General features: G+C 44.0%; 1 protein-coding gene across 3 annotated transcripts in view; it reads right to left on the minus strand.

Moving 5' to 3' along the window:
* Positions 1-17,341: 17,341 nt before the first annotated feature.
* The window catches only part of CDIN1 (CDAN1 interacting nuclease 1), a 494,484-nt gene continuing 487,962 nt past the window's right edge, over positions 17,342-23,863 (minus strand). For all 3 annotated transcript variants that reach the window (XM_077263831.1, XM_077263841.1, XM_077263824.1), the window contains one exon: positions 17,342-18,055. In XM_077263831.1, coding sequence (XP_077119946.1) covers positions 17,863-18,055 — 193 coding nt within the window. In that variant the 3' untranslated portion in view covers positions 17,342-17,862. The remainder of the gene's footprint in view (positions 18,056-23,863) is intronic.

Raw genomic sequence — 23,863 nt, forward strand, 5'->3', positions numbered from 1 at the left:
AGGCAAAAAGCAAAAGAGACTTGTTTGAGCTAAAGAACACAAGGAATCGACATTAGACCAGTGGAAATCTGTGCTTTGGTCTGATGAGTCCAAATTTGAGATCTTTGGTTCCAACCATCGTGTCTTTGTGTGACGCAGAAAAAGTAAACGGATGCACTCTACATGCCTGGTTCCCACTACTATTTTGAAGAACCTAGACTATAAGACATAATTTCAGCTGTTTCACACTTTTTTGTTAAGTATATAATTCCACATGTGTTAATTCATAGTTGTGATGCCTTCAGTGTGAATGTACAATTTTCATAGTCATGAAAGTACAGAAAAATCTTTAAATGAGAAGATGTGTCCAAACTTTTGGTCTGTACTGTATACATTTTGGCTTGCATACCAATTTGTAAATGAACTTGGGGCAGGGATATATCGCCATATAGCGATAGTGTAAAAGAGTAATAAATGTAACATCCCACCTCTAAATACATGTTATCATTGGTCACTTTGTAAGTTGTCTAATGCACACCATAACTGGGGCAGGCTAGAAATCCAGTGCAATGCAATCCACATCTCTGAATAATGATGGGGTTAACGCTAGTTAACAAACAGCTGTAGTCTTAAGTGAGACAGGTGGTCCTCGGACTGGCCTTTCCATATAAAACCGTGGCACATAATTAGCATATTTTATTATTCTTGCTGAGCTGTCCTCTGTAGAACAGCGTGATCACACGGAATCTGCTACTCAGATCATCTCAAAGCTTAATGTCAGCCCCCTGAGCTGCAGGGAGAAAACTGAGCCTGGGACTGTGGGTGAAGGAAGAAAATGTTACAGTCTGATAAGAGCAGAAGTGTCAGCCAGATCCTGCAGTGCTCGGGAAAAGAACACACAGTGAAGCGCATGGATGAAAGGACTCACATTTCTCCAAAGAGCGGCACATCATTACTGCAGTCAAAATACGCACAGATGAACTGTAAAATGGGATAAAAACATTAGTCAGCTTTTTAAACAAACAATTTGTTAAAAAAATATCCACATATTCCAGCATTCACTCTGGCCACTACAGCAGACCCAACAGGCACTTTCTATTTTTTGCAGCTTTGCTGTACAGATTTGGCCAAAATAAGAAGAGCAATTTCATTATTAATAGATGCGCTATACACATAAATGAGGATTCTGACATATCCCCCCAGTTATCTCAGAGAGGGCACTATACTCCACTTCTTGGAGACTATAATAAACTATGACATTTCAGTTGCAATAAGGATAGGGCTATGTGGAAACTTTGGCTGTGACAGTCATTGTGCGACCGAAGTTCGCTCGGTTCCGCTGCTACTTCGCATGCCATAGAAGTGAATTGGGTCACGTTGTGACACCTATAAGATACCGACGAAAGTAGCAAATAATGCAACAGAGTCTGATTTTTTTTACTTGCTTATCGCGATTGTGTAGATGTCATAATGTAACCCCATTCATTTCTATAGTACCAAAGTGTCGCAGTGTCACCGAGCAAACTTCGGTCTCACAAAGGCTGTCATGGCCAAGGTTGCCTACAGTAATATCAAAAGAAGAAAAGAGACATACACAAAACCAGGGATCACCAAAAAAAGATAATAATTATAATACAATAATAAATTTTATTATGATCAAACAAGGCACACCAAACAATTAAAAACATTTAAAAACCAAAAGTGGTACATATCCCAAAAAGGGGAATGCCCCCCAAGACCAAAAGAAGGCTTATTCCACAAAATATATACGTATATAGTACAACATGTACATTCAAATAACAATATATGATTTATATGAACATATAAAATATGCAGCTGCTCTTGAGAATGGAACTACAGTAATTGCTCTATAGGCGTATAGTCACTATGACCATTATAATGATGGATAGATCATGTACACCAAGCAATGGTACAAAGGTAGGGCATGTATGGCCCAGCACCAATAATAAACACAAATGTTGGTGCAATCCGAAATATCAAAAGACTGGTCAATCTAATAATAATAATGTATATAAAGGCACCCTAAATGCCAAATAGGCCTAATACGATGCAAGAAATGAGCAGACAATTGATACACCCATGAGTCCTTAAATGCATAATGCACTAAATGTACAGTATGGAGCTAAAGTACAATACCTAAACCTCAACTTCAGCAAGTAAAAAAAAGACATGCATATGTACAATTCGGGAATCAAAAAGCACCATACCGGACCTGCCTAAAAAAAGTGACTGAGCCTAAACCATGGCAAAAGGAGAAGGCATGAAGGTGTCAAAAAGCGCCATATAGAACCTGCCTGAAGCAAGAAACAGCACCCATGGAGTGTAAAGCCGGTCAAGGGGGGCAAAAAGCCCAATGCGTATCGCCACAACGTGGCTTCGTTAGGGGCAGAAGTGACAGTGTCCTTGCGTTGACACTTATATAAACCAGTTAAGGAAATGTATCATTTTTATTCTCACTTGTTTTACGGACATCATCACAATCTAAATACCTATCAGTATGTCTTTGGAGTGTGGGAGGAAACCTACGCAAACATGGAGAGAACATACAAACTCCTTAAAGTAAAAGAAAAACTACCCCAAAAAAGAGCTTTTACTAAAATGGTTTACACATGAAAATTACCATTCTTAAATGCCTCAAAACCCTCTGTGTGAACATAGCCTTATAGATGCTATAAATCAGAACCAGTGCAATTGACACAATGTTTCTTGAGTCATGCAGTGTCTACATCCTCAATGAAAGTGTATATGCCACCACTGGCCCTCAACTTTCCAGGCTTTCAAAGTATCCTATTCCTGAACCAAGTATGTATGAACCTCACTGCCACCGAGGACATTTTTGGGCAACCATCCGATTTTTGAGATCCCAGATACTCAATGCTCCAAGGTTGCTGTAAAAAAAAATGTTGGAGTCCAAAAAGCATTGATGAAGCCCCCCAATGACACACCACTGAAATAATCTTGGAGAGCATGAATGCGTTCTGTTCTTCGAAAACACAATTGGTTATCATAGTTATCTATTAATGTAATATATTCTAAATTACTGTTAACTGTAACATGGCATTTAAAGAAAGACACAGCCAAGTCTATCTTGCTGGACCACCCCTGCCTAATTAATTCAGAAAATATTACACTTGGGGAGCAAATCATCAAGATTCGCCAATGGCAGTTTCCTTTGCAATTGCTGACCAATAAAGTCCCAGATGTGATCTATGGGAGACAATTCCGGAGATACTGGAGGCAATGGTAGCACGTTTAGGCCACGCAAGTTGCTCACAGTAGCATGAGCATACTTGCAACCTAGTGTGGTTGAGTTGTAAATGGCTCTTTTGACACTTAAGGTACCGTCACACTAGGCGATATCGCCAGCAATCCGTGACGTTGCAGCGACCTGGATGGCGATATCGCTGTATTTGACACGCAGCAGCGATCTGGATCCCGCTGTGAAATTGCTGGTCGCTGCTAGAAGGTCTGCACATTATTTGGTCGCTAGGTCGCCGTGTATCGCCGTGTTTGACAGCAAAAGCGACGATACCAGCGATATTTTACACTGGTAACCAGGGTAAACATCGGGTTACTAAGCGCAGGGCCGCGCTTAGTAACCCGATGTTTACCCTGGTTACCAGCGTAAAAGTTAAAAAAACAAACAGTACATACTCACCTGCGCGTCCCCCAGCCTCTGCTTCCTGACACTAAAGCGCCGGCCCTAAACTGAAAGTGAAAGCAACAGCGGTGACGTCACCGCTGTGCTGTTAGGGCCGGAGCTCAGTCAGCGTCAGGATGCAGAGGCTGGGGGACGCGCAGGTGAGCATGTACTGTTTGTTTTTTTAACTTTTACGCTGGTAACCAGGGTAAACATCGGGTTACTAAGCGCGGCCCTGCGCTTAGCAACCCGATGTTTACCCTGGTTACCCGGGGACCTCGGCATCGCTGGTCGCTGGAGAGCGGTCTGTGTGACAGCTCTCCAGCGACCACACAGCGACGCTGCAGCGATCGGCATTGCTGTCGCTATCGCTGCAGCGTCGCTTAGTGTGACGGTACCTTTAGGAAAAAATGGTTACACCACTGGCTCCACAACCAAATCAATGTAATGCTGAGGTCTCAGCATACCTGTACTGAAAACTAGTGGAGTCTGACTACCATACATTATGCTCTGGCTATCATTATTTTCAAGACAAAAGCGAGATTCATCCCTGCAGAGGATAAGACCTTCATTCCTGTCTCCATTGCCATCTTGCTCTGCACCATGACAGCCTTTGAGAGCAGTGGGGCTAGGTCAAGGAAGAGGCCTTCCCCAGTGAACATCCTACTCCTGGGATTATGGTGTGGGGCGGCATAATGTACAGTAGCTGGTAGTTTTCACTCCAGTTACATTAACATTATCACATCATTTGCATATCACTAACATGTCAATCGATCCTGCGATTCCATAACTATGACTTTCTCCTTCTTGATATTGCAACTTGTACATAAACACACACACTGGCGGACACAAGTGTGAATAGGGCCCCTGTGCAAGAACAATATATGGGATCTTTACAGTCCAATAGTTCATCATAATGCTCAAATCCACATTAGTAATGAGTGTGCGCGCTCGGATAAGGTGTAATCCAAGCATGCTCAAGTGCTAATAGTGTGTCTTCGGCACTGGCATAAAGCTACTGCTCTATATGCCCGGAGTCTTGCACTCCTATGTGTGGATATTGATGAATGGTCCCATCTGATTTTACAGGTAGACAAGGGTCCTGCCTGTTACTGTTTCTTCACACCACTTTCTTGTTGGTTGGCCTCGATGTTACAAATCCTGAATTTTATGGGGATATTCTGCACAGTTCTAATGAATTATCCCATGCCAGGAATGCATTAAAATGACAGACAGCCTAACCAGCATGGACAAGCTCAACCAGCATCTGCTCCGATACATGCAGTCATGGGAAGATTGCGATCCTTAAAATGGAAGCCATTGTGTGAGCAACTATGACAAAACTGGTAAAGTTATTGCTGAATATCACGTCCACCATGGTGGTCTGCGCACAGACTGTGCAGGGAGTGCAACCGAAATGTTTTATGACTGTAAAGTGTAAACTAAACTTTAATAATGTGAAATGGTGTCTAGTGTCGTACTGGGACTGCGAGACGTCCCTCCGGCTGTTACTTAAATCACTGGTGACGGGTGGAATAATCAACATCTACAAAAGACAGTTTTGGCTTGTTCACACTTGTGTGGATTTTATGCGGTACGCATTTATTATAAATACATCTTCCACACATTACATTAAATCAGCAGAGACTCTACAATATTTGGACTCTTGCCACCCAATCCAGGGGTGCAGGAACATTGACATCTGGAGTTGCTAAAATTTGCTTTAAGACTTTGTTTTTATGTAATATTATATCAATAATAATAATAATAAATTTTGTAGGAATTGGTACTAAGACCATTATACTGCCCAGAAAAATTATGTTGGGGCATTTCATATTTTTTGGGTTGATTACCCCATGACTTCTGTATAAATAAAATGTATTTTCTTGACCTTATGGGGAAGCTCATCCCATATATTTAATAAAAACCGTACTTGAGCGTCATTTCTTCCATTCAGTTCTCTCACAACCATCATGCTTTGACTATAGGAAATAACATGATGGCATTTAATTATGGCTGATGGCTATTTTTCTAGTTCCTAAGTCTTTTGCAACTACTTTATTACCCACAAAGTAATCCCCATACCATTACTTACCATGTCATAGCTTCATATGCCATAACATAACCACTTCAAATTTGTTTCATATGCTTTGCTCTTGATTCAGAAGTGCCAAAATTATTTTCCATAAATAATTTTATTCTCGCATGATCCAATGGCTTTTTTTTACCCAGTCCAAAAGGAAGAAAACATAAGTAAAACTCGATCTCCAACATGTGGCTGTAATATGATTATTTTCGCTCTTCTGGTGCAGAACTAATTTGTATACAATGGTGCGTTGCCTTTAAGTCTCTATACATCGCCCTCATCTCTTCAATAAGAATCAGACCCCACCCCCGCAGAACTACTGCAGCAGATTCAAGCATTTCCTTAATTAGGCATGTCAGTGGGATCCATTCTAAACTGTACAACGACCCATGCATTAAAGAAGATTGGAAAAAAAGAGAATTTAAAGGTACTCTCCACCCATTTTCATCTTATAAATGGGACCACTGTGTTCGCCTACTGATACCCCAGTTCTGGTCAAAGCTGCAGTCACCAATTAGCTCAATTAGCTACAGTGGTCACGCACTGTGCCATAAGAAGAAACCGGAAGGGACCTAGACAGCTTTATGGCGGTTTGGCCAAGCTTGCAATTTTTCAAAGGAGTGTCTAACAACATTTCCAATCATTTTCTTCTCCAACTTCATACAGTAAAAATGGCAGCCCTCCAGACGTGAGATAGTGAAAAAAACCTGTGGTCTTTATCCATCCATGAATGGGAGACATTTCAGATCTTCAACCCGTGAGCCTTTCTAAAGTCACATCTCCAACCTGGTGAGAGTCGGACCTCCTCATGCCCGTTAAGCGTTTTAACCAGTCTTAAAGATTTTTTTCGAATGTGTATAGGGCTCTTTATATCCATCTACATCTTTAGATGCATTGATTGCAACTTTTATTGGTAAGGTTCATTTACATGAGGTTTATGACAGTAAATTGGAATATTCCAAGAAAATGTAGAAACCTGATTATTTGAAATAGATTAATCTGACATTGTCAAAGACTCATCGATGATCTAGATATTAGGAGATAGGTATCTTTAATTTATTAGGATTTTTAGCTGAAGCTGCAAAATCTTCTGTCACCTCCAGTGACTTTTCCATGAAATCTGTTGTACAGTGACTGTACATCCCCCATCCCTACCAACGTCCTTGTGGTTGTGCTATAAACAAAATACAGAAGGTTACCGAGAGGTTAGGACTTACCCAGACGGCGGCTCGTGAGATCAGGATACCTCAATCTAACCTCTTTGTAATAAGGAAATATTATGTAAGCCACGACTATTCAATGCTGCGCCAGAAATGAAAACATTTAAATAAGGAAGATATAATTAAGAAGTCCGTAATAAACAAACCTGCTGCAGTTCCTCTTGTGGTTTCCACCTTCCTGCTATTGTTTGAGATATGGCTAGTACACAAAGAGCAGAATGGGGCAGCACAATAAATTATGGGAGAGATGGATACAATGGTGGCCAAAAAATCAGGGCTTGATCAAAAGAACTTCAGAAGTTCTATTTAAATATATCCACATAACATAAACAGATTATGTACAACTATTTCCAGAATTTTCAAAGCAGAGATCTAGAGCAGATTGTACATTGTTTGCTGTTTTGTGGAACACATGTAATTTGATTGCCTATTATTACATTTTAGGTGCCACTAAATACACAGTAGAAGGGAACTGATTTGAAGTTTTGAATATTAACTAACTAAAGTTGTGGCAAAAAGTTTTGAGACTGATCCCAGGAGAAGAACCTGTGTGATGTTCCCTTGTAAGACCTCTTCCTTGACCTCACGCAAGACGGCAATGGAGGCTTATCCTCTTCAGAGATGAGTCCCACTTTTGTCTTGGAAGATATGATAGTCGATTTATAATGTACGGAAGCCGAATCCCTCTAAGTGTTCACTCCAGGTATACTGACAGCTCGGTGTTACTGATATTGGCTGTGGAACCAGTGGTATAGAATAAAGGTCAACGCTATAAATATTGAGTCTTTGCATAAACATGATGTATTGGTCAATGAAATCTAAACACTTTGTATTCAGTAACCAAAGAAACACAAAATCAGAAAACTTTGTGAAAACCAAAATTTGTGTCAATCTCAAATTCTGTAAAAACAAACAAACAAGATATTGCTGCCTTCATGCCATTTAAAATTACTTTCAGACCATATACTGGTCTAATGTGTACAGGAACTGTCTCCATTCTTATGTTTTCTAACTTGCCTCCCATTCTTTCTGAGTGAGCAATTCCTATTCATCAGCATTCTGCCAGCACTATAGGAGCTGGGACTTCCTTACCTTCACTCAACAGCATGCATTGCTCCTAACAACATCTGGTGGCTTGCCTGCTCTGAAGTGAAATCTGTGTTATGCTGGTAAGCAGTTTGAATACAGAAGAGCAGAAACAGAGGTGTCTCAGATTATACTTGACAACCACCATTGGAAAGCAAGTTACACAAGGAGGGAGACACCTAGTGGATATCACTTTTGAGTGATTTTTTAGCAGTAGGATAGCAAAATGTTAAAACAGATGATTGGCAAAATGTCTATGTAGTATATAGTCATATAAGTTGCCATTAATCGAGGTGGTCTGATACATAAAATGCCTTTTATCAATATCTTTTTTTAAACCTTAACCACTTTTGTAATTTGCTTTACTGCAAAATTCCCTACTATTCTCTCTATATACATAATTCCTATAGGCATTTTTTTACCTTACTTCCTGTGACGTCCCATTGAATCTCCTCTCAAAGGGGACATCACAGGAGGATGGCCCAGCAGTCACTTACCCATAGCTTCTATCATCACCCCTCAAACAGGACACCATTAGGGGACAACACTGCAGTCACTTAACACATCTTCTGCCACCACTGCCCCCTGATGACTCCTGGAATTATGAAGTGACCGCAGCTTCTTTCACTGCCACCATACTTCTGTCTATGTTGCTCCACATCTTCAGTCTCTACTGCCACACACATCTGTTTCCACTGCCACACTTTCTGTGCATGCCGCCTCTTTGACTGAAATAAGACGTCATCAAAGGGTGATGACAGAAGCAGGGCGAGTGACAGCAGCGCCTCCCTCTGTTGACGATTTGTTTGAAGACAGAGATAGAAGCTATGGGGTGGTGCTGCTGTCACTTACCCTGCTTCTATCACCGCACCTTGATGACGTCTCATTTCAGCAAATGAGGCAGCGGTGACAGAAGCAGTGATTGTGGAGGAGGCGACTGAAGATGCTGGCAGTGGACACAGAAGCTATGTGGCAATAAACCTGAAGATGTGGACAGAATAAGTGTGTTATTATAAAGGGCATTATATCTATTGGACAACCCTTTTACGTAGAATCACCACTGAAGTCTATAGAGGGTTTTTTTGCGGAAAATGTTGAATTTTTATGTGTTTTTTTTTTGTAGGACCGAACGCTGTGACTACAGGTTAGCTGTGAGTCAAAAGGAGAATGAAAGTCATTACTACTTATGCATTTTTTTCATATAATTCCCTGTCACCCTTCCCCTTAAAAACACAATTTTAGTGCAGTGATTAGGTCACATCCATACAACAGGGTCAAAATAAAGGAGACAAAATTTTAAAGACTTTAAAAACCTTACCCTTCAATTCAGAATCTGTAGAATTGAAAAACCCTTTGCAGATCAACTTTAAACCCCCCCCCCCCAAAAAGTAGGATTTCAGCTAGCGATGAGCGAACGTGTTCTGATAAGGTATTATCCCAACATGCTCAGGTGCTAACCGAGTGACTTCGGTGTGCTCGAAAAATATGTTTGAGTCCAAGCGGCTGCAAGTCTCATGGCTGTTAGACAATCCCTGTATGTGTTGCAGCTGTTGAACAGCCGAGAGACATGCAGTCGTGAGGATTCTAACATATTATTCGAGCACGCCGAAGACACTCGGTTAGCACCCGTAGATGCTCGAATAACACCTTATCCAGGCACGTTCGCTCATGACTAAGTTTAACTCCATAGTAGACATAGCAGCTAATAATACATATTACCAACAGCCGATGCCCAGTTCATGGTTTTGTCAGAATGTAGCGACGTCAATTTGTGACTGTTTTCTGATAATTATGTTGTGATAGAACTTTGAAAATGGTTTATACACGGTTGTCTATTCAACAACATAACCGATACAGACTATAGGGTGAGTCAAGCAGACCAGATGGATTGTAGGAGTTTAGGAACAATCCAATGTACACATACTAGGAAAAGATCTACCATGACGTCACCTCCAACATCAGCGTCCACGCAAGGTCTTCATGTTGTTTGAGTGATAAAGCATCGACAGTAATGGCAAGTGGTGAGTCGCAATGATATCCAGGGTAATAAACTACTAGCCAACTCATAGCGCCAGTGAGAACACAGAGTACGACGTGAAGTCCTGGACGATCTGCTCACCATATGTGAAGAAGCTCATACTTTGCGTTACATAAACCACTCCCAGAGAGTTGTAATATTTGTTAGCTAGAAGATAAACGACTCCGATGTCGGGTGTCTTCCGACTTCTGAATCAATCAGTGCATGTGCCTTTCTAAAAGTAGTGTAAAAGACTTTGTGACAAAGAGCCAAGACTGGGTGGACTTTTGCTGCTTGCATAGTGTTGCCAAGTATTTTGTATTGGAAAAGAAACCTCGTATTAGGAGTCCAACTCAAAAAGTGTTTGGATGTTGAGGATGCTTGATCTTTCAGTATCATCCATTTTCCAGATGGTGGCAAATTAACTTCTTTGCTTACGCAGTTATCTCCTTGTTCTTTTGCTTGCTTGATTGACTGTGGACACAAAAAGCTACTAAACATTTTAGTGTTCATAATCTCCTTGGCAGACACCCACATATTTGTTTTCCTGCTGACAAGATCATGTGTTTTACAAGACTCAACTTCAAAATGAAAATCCCGAAGCAGAATTGACAGCTTTCCATATTCCTGTTCTCCTCCTAAGCACATTGCATAAGATATCAGTATTCAGATTTCCTTAGATTAGTCATTTATTTTATTTAGTATTATCATACTGTAGCAAATCTAGCCAACACTGCTGCTCCTATGTGCGGTCCAGTATTGAAACGGTGACTATCTACAGTTGAATCTCTGGTTTAGCTGGAGTGGGCTACTTGCCATATTTTTTCCCATGAAGTATTGACGCAAAAATAAGTCTCCATACACAGTTGTGAATCTTCAATAAGAGGCTACCACACTAAGTAGTAACTAAGGTAGCAGATGTAGGCGGCTTCTGTTTGGGGCTAACAACGGGAATATTTTAAATGTCCTAAATGCAATGTGAACGGAGCGTTAGTGCCGCAGAACTTCTTATAATTGAAGGTCCGTTATTTAATAATACATTAAAATGTCAAACAATAAGATGTATAATGGCTGGATGCCAATGGCAAATCTAAGTCTAGGGTTTGATCTTTTGTAGTGGCATAACGATAGGGATCATAACCAAGACCTGAAATCAGGTAGGGTTCAGCTACAATTGTCTGCTACTGAAGGCACTTGGGCCTGTGTAGTTTTCAGCAGGCGAGTTTACACGAGCCCCAGGTACCACAGTGACTCCATTCTTCACTTAGCTCTTTGCTCCTGGCATCAGATCTTCTTCCATTATTGGCACCACACTAGGTCCTGATGACATTCAGTCACAGCTGAAGAGGACTCAACCCAGGAAAAGAGGGCAGGGGAATAGTGAAATACGTATAGAGGTCTAGTCTAAATCTGAAATTTATTATGAGGTCTGAATACATTTTTGGGTCTGGGGACTAAATTATTTGAATGGTCTTGTTTGAAGACTACTATTATTTTGGGTCTGAATTAATCATGCAGTCTGGACGAGGTCTGAATTTAAGTTGAGGCGTTCTCTGAGGTCTTAGGCTTTGGATTTATTTTGCGGTCTTTTCTCGGGTATGGATTAATGTCTAAATTTAAATTAACTTAGCAAACATCACTATGACTTAGAATTGTAGAATACGGATACATTTCTGTAATAAACTTAGGAAACTGTATTTAATCAGGTACATTTTATAGTGTAGATGTAAGAAAACTGATCACACATGGGCGTCACGTGGACGTAAAAAAACGGATACACAGATGGCACATGGATGTGTAGCGCCCCCACCGCCGCAGGGCCGAGGGGTACCCGGTACCGGGCCTCTGAGTCTCTGCTCTGGGGTTGTCACGGTGGCTAGACCCGGTCCGTGACCCTGCTGAGGGGCGTACAGTAATAGGTGTGGATAGATGATGGTGGTGGTGATGCCGTAGTGGTGCGGTGCAGTAAATAACGAGGACACCAGGTTGCAGTCTCTTTACCTCTTTACTGAAGATCTCTGGGTCCTCAGTCCGGAATACGGTTAACCAGGCTGCGCAAGTCCGGCCGGTCCAATGGCACCTCCAGAGTTCTCTTAACAGGTGGAAATCTGCGCCTTCCTGCTAGCGCTATGTGTTGCGGTCCTTCCCTGCTGTGCTTACGGAAAGTCCCCACAACTGTTGTGTCCGTTTCTTAAGTTCCCTCACAACTCGATTAGATGATGTTCTGCTAATCCTCCGTCCCTCCCTGATGTTACGGTTGGGACGGCACCCGTATGACAGGTAGGCTCGGAGCTCTTCCGGGACCCTAGAGTCGCCCCTCTCCACAAGTTGCCCCCCAAGACTGCATAGGTGATTTAGGTGAGACAGCCCGCCTTAGACTGACTGTCCTGCCGTTGGTTTAGAGTATTGCTTGAAGCTGAATATTGTAATACTCCCTCGGCGTTCCGGCCGCCGGTTGTGCGCCTCAGTAGGATGTTGCCTCGGTCTTACAGCACGACTCCTACTGGTATTCTCCTTGTTGCTTTGATCTCGTTTCTCACTCAGCACAATCTATCTCGCTTCCAATCCCTCCTTGGGTACCGCCGCTATACTGAGCAGCCACGGTCCCGTTACGTTCGCTCAAGTTGCCAAGCCTCTGTCAGGATCCCACCCCTGACAGGGACCCTACCGAATCTTCTCCCACAACACCCTCTGCCACAGGATGTTGCCTGGTTCCAACCCAGTCAGCTTCTGACTAACTTCCTGCCTGACCCCCAGTTTACCCACAATGGTGGGGAGTGGCCTAGTGAATAGAACCCTTAGCTCCCCCTGGTGGCCCGGCTGTGAAATGTATTGGTGTCTGTGATACCTGGTCAGATGAACTCCTTCAGTGCCATCAGACGTACCATAGCTCCCCTTAGTGGCGGAGCCACAGTACTGCAACGACCAGGACTCTGGGGCGCTGCACTCCCCCCCGGTTAAATCCAGTACTCCTGGACTAGGAAGAAAACAACAATACAGGTTAGCAAAAAGACATACAATTTTGTTGAGTGCAATAACAATAAGTATACTTGAACAGAGCTTCCCTTTATGGGAGGTGAGGACACTTGAACGTTACAAACATGGTTAAATATCATAGCAACATGCTATAAGTAACTTTTCTTACCCAACCGGGTATTCTACTTAGTACAAATGCTCGAACAATAATTTAACATTGCCTTTAAGGACGTACACTCTGAATCCACTAAAGACCTTCTTATAATCACATCATAAGGCAATTTAACTTTTTCATTCTCCTTCATTAAATCTGCAGAACCGCCTGTCCTAACTGCTCCAGGCCTACTGTCTCTCCTTTCTTTACAGGACCACCCCTTTCAGCCCGGGCCTTCTGCCTTTTCAACTACTATACACAGTATAGAACATAACATTACTTTCAGTTTTGGATCAATGAGCCATCTCTATATGGCTCCTGAGAGGACTCACTAACTAACCCCGTACGGGTTCACTGTCTGTCCCCATGTTTCTATCAACATTATTAAACATTTTTCACAATTAACTTGTTAAATACACATAACTTCTTCATATAAACATCATCATCATTTCTTTCTATCACGGCATCATTACTATCTGTCTTAAAGCAATATCACCCTTTAAGTACAACAGGTGAACGTCCCCTTTATGGGGTGACCAAGTCTCTATGAGGTAGCATATCTTCTCAAGCTACCAGTCCGTACTCAGCAAAGGCTCCGGTGCGGTATCTTCGCAAAGAGTCTCTTGTTAAGTAAAACCAGTAGGGAGCACCTTTAAGAAGGTGCAAACTATTTACAAGCAGTTTGTATCATGCACTGTTCATGATTGCGGCAGTTCTGGAAACTTGTGCAAACTTAGAAAAAGCAAACAAAACAATAGGGATCCCGGGTCAACAAAGGGATCCCTTTTAAGAGTTAACCCTGGACGGGTCTAGCAGCAAAAATCAGGAAACGAACAAACAGTTAAGGAACTATTTACATGTTCAGAATACTGAGACATTTATTCGAACCAATCAGGAGGCAGCACCGGCGGAGGCAACCCCTTTGGGTATTGCGAGCCGCCCGGTACTGCATAAGGGGGTCTGTCGTCCCACCTGGGGGTCTGTGTACCCACAGTCTTCAGCTCTGCAGCAGCACGGGCACCACCCACCGGGAGAGGTGCCTCCTTGGCCACGAGGGTGTTGGAGGTGACGATGCTGCATGTCGTGGTCTTGACCATAGTGCACGTGGGGGTGTCTTCGGTGGTCCTGGCAACGACCACGGGCTGACCGCAAGGGGACACCTTTGCTACAGGGGTTAGCTTCACTGGCACCCTAATCGGAGGTATCGCAGGGTTTGGCCCCTTGCGGACATTCAGGGCAAACCACCCTTTTTCCCCAAAGTGCCTGGTGTATGAGACTTCATCCCCCGGATAGAGATCCCGGCCTGGGTGGCCCTCCCTGAGGTGCGACTCAACATTCCTCCGGTTCACAAACACCTCCGCATACAGACCCGGCTCCTTGATGAAGCCCCAGCCTCCACGGAGCCTGAAGGTGGTAATGATGCCCTGCCTGCGCAGGGCCTGGTGAGCGGTGGGGTCTTTGCGGGCCCGGTCTTTGACCGCCAAGTCTTTCCGGTGGTAGGCCTCCAGCCCGGCCTGGTACTCCTTTTCCTTCTCTTTCCACTGCTGCTCCAGCTGGACCTGATATTCCTCCCAGCTTAGGGCCTGCACCATCTCTCCCTCCTGGGTCTTCACCCCGGGGAACCCCATAAGATTGGATCCGGGGTTCACCCAGCGGCACACTGTGCGCTCCGCGTGGACCCCGCACAGCAGGGGAGTGGGGGCGATTGGGGCTCGCATACGGTGCTCCATGCCCGTGGCTTCCTCCCATGGTAGTAGGCGTTGGAGTTTATGGGTTCCCGGGAGAGGGGGTGCTGCTACTGGACCCACTAGCAAACCCTCGGCCGGCGGGACAGGGTCGGCGGACTCACCAGCCGATGCAGGTTCCTTCTCCGCGGCGGGTTCCTCCGGCGGTGTCGGCGAGGATCTCAGCGGTTGCTCCGGTAACGGTGCAGGATCCGACGCCTGAGGACCTTCTTCCGGCGCTGCCTGGTGCGGAGCCTGGGCCTTCATGTTCAGCTGGAGGAGCTGGTCGAGCAAGCCCTCCATCTCGACCCGCAGGAGTTCGGTGCTGTCCACGGAGAACGGGCTGCTGTGCTCATCCGGGTAGTTGGGGGAGACTTCCACTTCAACCCCACTGTCGGGTTCGGAGCTGCTGGTCATGGCGTCCTCCACGTGGGTCACTTCCTGGTCTTTTTCCCGCTCTCTCCTTCGTGGGCGGTGTCGTTTTCTCGATCTCCGCCCTCCATTGAGGATCAGGAGGCGGATCTCCGCTGCTGACGGACACGTCCTCACAGTGCAGAAATACTTAGACTGGGCGGCCATTGTCTTTCGCGCTCTTCAGCTTGTTTACGCCCACTTCCACGTCCTTCTTCTTCTCCTGCGCTCTCCTTAGCGCTATAATGGCGGCGGTTTTGGCGGGAACTTCTGGCGGCAAGTGGCAACACACAGTCTTTGCAATAAGTCACAGTCCAAGCATAACAAATCACAGTTTCAAGGCACACATGACCTGATTCTTCAGGCTTGAGTAGATCCTGTTCGTGACGCCAAGTTGTAGCGCCCCCACCGCCGCAGGGCCGAGGGGTACCCGGTACCGGGCCTCTGAGTCTCTGCTCTGGGGTTGTCACGGTGGCTAGACCCGGTCCGTGACCCTGCTGAGGGGCGTACAGTAATAGGTGTGGATAGATGATGGTGGTGGTGATGCCGTAGTGGTGCGGTGCAGTAAATAACGAGGACACCAGGTTGCAGTCTCTTTACCTCTTTACTGAAGATCTCTGGGTCCTCAGTCCGGAATACGGTTAACCAGGCTGCGCAAGTCCGGCCGGTCCAATGGCACCTCCAGAGTTCTCTTAACAGGTGGAAATCTGCGCCTTCCTGCTAGCGCTATGTGTTGCGGTCCTTCCCTGCTGTGCTTACGGAAAGTCCCCACAACTGTTGTGTCCGTTTCTTAAGTTCCCTCACAACTCGATTAGATGATGTTCTGCTAATCCTCCGTCCCTCCCTGATGTTACGGTTGGGACGGCACCCGTATGACGGGTAGGCTCGGAGCTCTTCCGGGACCCTAGAGTCGCCCCTCTCCACAAGTTGCCCCCCAAGACTGCATAGGTGAATTAGGTGAGACAGCCCGCCTTAGACTGACTGTCCTGCCGTTGGTTTAGAGTATTGCTTGAAGCTGAATATTGTAATACTCCCTCGGTGTTCCGGCCGCCGGTTGTGCGCCTCAGTAGGATGTTGCCTCGGTCTTACAGCACGACTCCTACTGGTATTCTCCTTGTTGCTTTGATCTCGTTTCTCACTCAACACAATCTATCTCGCTTCCAATCCCTCCTTGGGTACCGCCGCTATACTGAGCAGGCACGGTCCCGTTACGTTCGCTCAAGTTGCCAAGCCTCTGTCAGGATCCCACCCCTGACAGGGACCCTACCGAATCTTCTCCCACAACACCCTCTGCCACAGGATGTTGCCTGGTTCCAACCCAGTCAGCTTCCGACTAACTTCCTGCCTGACCCCCAGTTTACCCACAATGGTGGGGAGTGGCCTAGTGAATAGAACCCTTAGCTCCCCCTGGTGGCCCGGCTGTGAAATGTATTGGTGTCTGTGATACCTGGTCAGATGAACTCCTTCAGTGCCATCAGACGTACCATAGCTCCCCTTAGTGGCGGAGCCACAGTACTGCAACGACCAGGACTCTGGGGCGCTGCAGATGAAAGTAGGATGAAAATCAGAAGACAATTGTCAGATTTCTGGACGAAGCATGGATGCGTTTTCATTCACTCATCTGCAAATCCATACGAGTTTCATCCAGAAAACTTGGATGATTTTCATCCGTGTGTCCGTTTTTGCATCCGCGTGACACCTGGGTGATGTCCGTTTTCAAACATCTACATAAAAAAAATTTACATAATTAAATACAGTTTCCTATCACATACCACATGGATATTCTGTGATGTTCAATCAGACCAAGAAAAAAATCGTTCATCTGAACAGCCCTATTGAATAACATGGGACAGTGTGATTTCCATGTCTAATCAAAAATCTGACAGCGCGCGTCTGATTTATACGCTTACCTGCTTGAGCTCTAATACTGACAATTGGAGAAAAAAAACATGCAAACAAATGGGACATGAACCACATACACAGAACATTGTACTAGAGATTGCATACAAGCTACTACCAACACATAATAGAAATTAGAAAAGCTTTATTCACATATAAAAAGTAATTTCCTCCATTCTCACTTCTGAGCTTTTACCCAGTATTAATATTTAGTATTATCAGTAGTAGAACCTTGTGGGTAAAAAAAGCAGATGTCATCTATTGGCAATCTTCTGCAGGATGTGTTACATAAATTTCCTATACTCACCCTTAGTAATTTTCCTGGTGAACTACACACCCAATAACACGGCTCCTCTGCAAATATATCTAGAGAGTAATTACAGTAAGGGGCGTCAGAAGAGCATTGGTTTCCTCTTGGCTCGGGGTCAAAGGCTGCAGGCGGAAGGAAAGCCAGTGTGTATGTCCATTGAGCATTCACAGAAGCAGAGGTGTTAGAGATAGTTCGTGGATTTTGGGTTGTAGGGTAGGGCAGGAGGGCGACTGGAAAGGAAGGTAAACAGATTGTCTGAGTGTTTGTATGAGCAGGCAGCTCTGTATCCTCATCCTGCAGTTCATCTGGAGTTCAGCATTTAAAACCTGTATGTAGATATTACAGAGCTTCCTGACGTTTCACTGCCTTGCCCTCTCCGGCTTGCTGGCCTTGCTCTTCTTCCAACGCCATGTAGCCCTGTAGTGTTACGATGTCAGAAGGAAAGTCATCCTTCAGAAGAATACCACGATCCCGTTGGCAGTCAAGCTCTTCAATAAACCCATACCAGTAGATGACCAAGCCGGGTCCAAACCTGAAAAATACACGTATCACATTGGTGAGGATCTAGAATCCGACCGTGGCGAAGAACAAGCATCGAATCAAATTGGACAGATGACCATGGATGATTGAAATATATGTGAATCATGACAATATATTATTATTATACTCGCTTATATAGCGCCATCATATTTCGCAGCGCTTTACAGACATTATCATCACTGTTCTTATCGGGGCTGACAATCTACATTCCCTATTGGTATGTCGTTGGAGTGTGGGAGGAAAATTGAGAACCTGGAGGAAACCCACGCAAACACGGGGAGAGCATACAAACTCCTTGCAGATGTTGTCTTTGGTGTTATTTGAACCCAGGACTCCAGCGCTGCAAGGCTGCAGTGCTAACCACTGAGCCACCATGCTTCCCTATATATAGTACAGTGCTACCCACGGAGCCACCGTGCTGCCCTAAAATATAGTAGTGCTAACCACTGAGCCACCATGCTGCCCTATATATAGTACAGTGCTACCCACGGAGCCACCGTGCTGCCCTAAAATATAGTAGTGCTAACCACTGTGCCACCGTGCTGCCCTATATATAGTACAGTGCTAACCACTGTGCCACCATGCTGCCCTATATATAGTACATTATTAACCACTGAGCCTCTGTGCTGCTATATATATATATATATATATATATAGAGAGAGAGAGAGAGAGAGAGAGAGAGAGAGAGAGAGAGTACAGTGCTAACCACTGAGCCACCATGCTGTCCTTCATATATGAGTGAGAGTTATGTTACAGGAAAGAAATATATCTTGGTACCGTGTTAGCTTTTGAAAGAAATAGTTATGTATAATTTTTGTTCTTAAAACAGTCTTAAAATGAAAAATAGTTTTTAAATGTCATGGGCCCATTGTAAAGAAGAAGACTGCGTTTGAAGCCTTTCCAAATACAGAAATAAAAGGGCTGTCAGCCACAATCTAATTTTAGCCACAGATCTGTGCCGATTTACTTTAAAAACAAATATATGAGATCTAGGTATCAATATCATTCTGCATTTGCTACACACGCTTGGCCTTCTGCCTGTGACTGCATATCCATTCCGCCCACTTTCAGATGGACAGATCCCTTGGGCAGCCTCAGGAAACAGCCCCTGAACTATTTGGCCCTCAAGGAAGTTCAGACCTTCAGCCTAGGGTTCATAAACAAGTAATCACCATCAATCAGAGCACTGCCCTACACATCAGCCTCACCTCACTTACATAAACATACGAGAGGGTCCCTATAACCGGCCCCTCTTCCCAACTGAGAACCCTTAGAGAATGGTCTACTCCGGCCGGCCATCTCGGGGGCTCAGTCACAGATTGTTCATTTAGACTATTCTTGAGAAATTAGGCCATAAATCAGCTCTGATGGACACACAACGCAATATTATAATTCCCCCCCTTCTTTTGATTCATTTAAAGGGATCTCTTGACTTTGACAAATATATAGGCATTGTCATTTATGACCCCTATTATTTATTTATTATGCTGAAGTACTTTACAGACATCATCATCATCACTGTCCCCATTGGAGTATGGGAAGAAACTGGAAAACAAGGAGGAAACCCATGCAAACACGGGGAGAACATACAGACTCCTTGCAGATGTTGTACTTGGTGGGATTTGAACCCAGGACCCCAGTGCTGAAAGGCTGCAGTGCTAACCACTGAGCCACTGTGCTGCCCTATATTTAGCACAGTGCTAACCACTGAGCCACCATGCTATCCTATATATAGTACAGTGCTAACTACTGAGCCTCTGTGCTGGTTTATATATACTACCGTGCTAACCACTAATCCACCGTGCTGCCCTATATATAGTACAGTGCTACCCACTGAGCCACCATGTACATTGTTTCACCGCTGTGTTTGCAGCTGTTGTGTCTACTTGTAGCTGTTTTGTTTCTATTTTTGTACCCCACTGTATATCTTTTTTTATGCCACACCCAGGACCTACGGTATTTTGGAAAACTTTAAAGTCCTGAGTTCACGGAGCTTCATCACTGGAAGCCATCCCCCCCAGCTAAGTATGAGCAAGGTTTCACCAGGTGATTTACGAGAGCCTGCTGGGGAATCCTGCCAAAGAAAACACTGTGGGGAAGATGCCTGTTACAATGTGGACCGTTGAGTTCACTGCAAAGTCATGTAACCGTTTATACGTGGATTTATGGCGTGGCTTTCAACAGCGAGGAAGTTGCATTTCATAGCAATACTCTGTCTTTTAAGCTAATCAGAAATTAAACCCCCCAAACCTGAGCTGCCCAGTGGTTAACCTGTTCACTTCCTGTCATTCCAAACCACAACAAATCATTTTCCGATATATATATAAAAAAGGCCATATCATTTTACCAAGGAGTCATAATATGGTTCCTAGACAGAAACATGCGGGCCAAGAAACAGACATTCAGATAATAAAGAAAAACAGGCGTACAAATTACATAAAGGAAAGAAAGAGATCATCGGACGAGAAAAAAAAAAAGGCCTTGGAATATTTTAGGAATTTCTGAAAAAATTTAGTTCTGGGAGCTGTAACTTGAGAAATAATCAGTTTTATAATTTGTCTGAAATACCTGGTCTTCAGTCAAGTGGGCTGGCGTTTCCCCCCTGCTTCAGACAGCACACAGCTGTCACTCACATCTTCTTGGCGCTGGGCGCCGCCTCCTCCTCACCGCTGTTTTGTAATGAGCCGGCGCCTGCACTCTTATCCCCTGCCTGCGCGGCCGCCCTGCCTGTGATTCCCAGCCCCGCAATGTGAATAAATCATAAGTCACTGCGGGGCTGGGAATCACAAGCAGGCGCAGTCAGCTGGGCTGCATATGAGGACAGACGGCCAGCGCTCACTGCGCCTGCACCAGGCAGGGGATAAGAGCACAGGCGCCGGCTACTTTTGAAAACAGCGGTGAGGAGGAGGCGACGCCCGGCGCCAAGAAGATGTGAGTGACGGCTGTGTGGCGTCTGCAGCAGGGGGGATACGCCGGCCTCCTTGACTGAAGACCAGGTATTTCTGACAAATTATAAAACTGATTATTTCTCTAGTTACAGCACCCAGACCTAAAAGAGCCACCTTGTCAGAATGCAGCATTACTGCTGCACAAGGTGGCTCTTTTAGTTTGAAACGAGGGGGAAGTGACAGGTTCCCTTTAAGTTCAAGTATTTTTGGCTAAAAATCATTTTTGTAATTGGGTTTCATCAAACATTTTCTACAATTCCTTAGCCTCTGTGTTGCATTAGCTATTGCTGGCGGCAGGATGAGAGAACGGAGAATCTGTCAGTGAGTTCAGTCTCAGAAAGTTTCTAACATTTTTTTTATCTGTCTTTTTTTTCTTAGGACCTCTCAGTTGATTTATAACCACAGATCACAGCAAAGTTGAAGGGAAACAAACAGTCTGTAAAAGCAAAATAATGCTAAATTTTTAATGACACCAAATCACAAAAATTATTTTTAGCCCCAAATACAGCTCTGGCAAAAATTAAGAGACCACCACATCAAAGCCCTGTCATGAGCAGCCCAATCTTCAGACCTGAACCTCATTGAAAGCCTCTGGAATGTAATCAAGAAGATGATGGATATTCACAAGCCATCAAACAAAGAAGAATTGCTTACATTTTTCCGCCAGGAGCAGTGTGAAAGACTGGTGGAAAGCATGCCAAGAAGCATGAAAGCCGTGATTAAAAATCATGGTTATTCCACAAAATATTGATTTCTGAACTCTTCCTGAGTTAAAACATTAGTATTGCTGTTTCTAAATGATTATGAACTTGTTTTCTTTGCATTATTTGAGGTCTGAAAGCACTGTTTGTTTTTTAATTTTAACCATTTTTCTTTCAGACAAAAAATATAAAATCTATTGCTTGGAAATTCAGACACATGTTGTCAGAAGTTTATAGAATAAAATAACAATTTACATTTAATTCAAAAATATACCTATAAAGAAAAAAATCAGACAAACTGAACATTTTGCAGTGGTCTCTTTATTTTTGCCAGAGCTGTATGTTAAACCCCCCCAAAAATTGTCCCCAGATGTAGAGAATAGTGATGATATACTCGTTACTCGAGATTTCCCAAGCACGCTCGGGGGTCCTCCGAGTATTTTTTAGTGCTCAGAGATTTAGGCTATGTGCACACGTTGTGGAAATTGATGCAGATCCGCAGCAGTTTCCCATGAGTTTACAGTACAATGTAAACCTATGGGAAACCGAAAACACTGTGCCCATGCTGCGGAAAAAAACGCGCGGAAACGCAGCGGTTTACATTCCGCAGCATGTCACTTTGTGCGGATTCCGCAGTGGTTTTACACCTGCTCCATAATAGAAAACCGCAGTGGAATCCGCTATAAATCCACAGGAAAAATGTGGTGTTTTTGCCCTGCGGATTTATCAAATCCGCTGCGGAAAAATCCACAGAGGACTATTCTATGTGTGCACATAGCCTCAGTTTTCTTCGCGGCACCTGGATGATTTACATCTGTTAGCCAGCTTGATTACATGTGGGGATTCCCTAGCCACCAGGCAACCCCCACATGTACTTATGCTGGCTAGCAGCTGTAAACCATTCAGCTGCGGTGATGAAAACTAAATCTCCGAGCACTAAAAAATACTCGGAGGACCCCCGAGCATGCTCGAGAAATCTCGAGTAAAGAGTATATTCGCTCATCACTAGTAGAGAACCCTTTTAGAGAGGACCTGTCATCAGGTCAAAAGTGGCTAGATTTTGCTTTTAGTTTATCTTCGTCGCTTGCCTTTATTTATTTCTTAAAAACATAATCGCAGAGATATGATTCTTTTTATTTATAGCCAGGCTTTCCAAGAGGAAGGCGCTTCATTACCCTTTGGTGGGTTAAGTCCTGTAGTGTCTTTTCAGAATTTTTTTTCATTAATCTTCCTTCGTCAGTGCTTTTTTTGTGTTTTTCCATTGTTTTTGGGTCATCTTTTACGATTTAAATTTCTCTCCATTCAACAATGAAGACACTATTATGAGTTTCTGAAGGAAAAATGCAGGGAAAACACACAAAAAGACGCCTGAGTGTCTATTGAGACCAGACTTGGACTGGCCTAAGGGAGAACAGGAGAATCCTCCGGTGGGCCGCTGTGGAAGAGTGAGCCACCACCCTCTTGGTACTGTTGGGTCCTTGGCACCCCAGTCTGACACTGAGACTTTTTATTGACTTGTAAAGTATAAAGTGTGAAATATAAAGAATGGTCAGGTCACGTTTTGCGTCTTTTAAAGCTCAAAGTGGTTAAAAGATGATCAAAAGCCCAAACATATGCAGAGCAAGTGGTTTTTACATAGAGACACAAATGTTTTTTGAGCACTTTTGCAGATTTCAAAAGCCTCGTGTGCACATACCCTTACAGAGCTTCATTACAAACCTCAAAGGCTACGAGCTGTGGTTAAAAAATGTCTTTTGCTGGTCTGCCAGGTTACAACAGCATGCATGAAGTATGGAGTTGTTTTGCCCGACTGGCTCTTCTACCAGCTCACTAGAAAGGACTGCATTGTTCTATGATTTATCAATGTCAAGTTACAATAGTTCACAATGACTAACCACACACAAAAGAATACAAGCAGTTGCTTACTCCAAGGTAGGGCCATCATTAATTCCTACACAAATTATTTGTGGTGGCGAGTGACAGCCAGCAGCTTCACGTAAGACTACTCCAGATGAGTGTGCATGTACGTAGAGTGCAGGAAGACAGCATGGGCCACCTTCCTAATATTGTATATTTCTCACACAGATTGTGACCTTTTATAATGCAAAGGACAAGAGAAGAGTGCCATCATAATATAGTAATGGTAATAT

The sequence above is a fragment of the Ranitomeya variabilis genome, chromosome 1, assembly GCF_051348905.1.
Source record: "Ranitomeya variabilis isolate aRanVar5 chromosome 1, aRanVar5.hap1, whole genome shotgun sequence".
NCBI lineage: Eukaryota > Metazoa > Chordata > Amphibia > Anura > Dendrobatidae > Ranitomeya > Ranitomeya variabilis.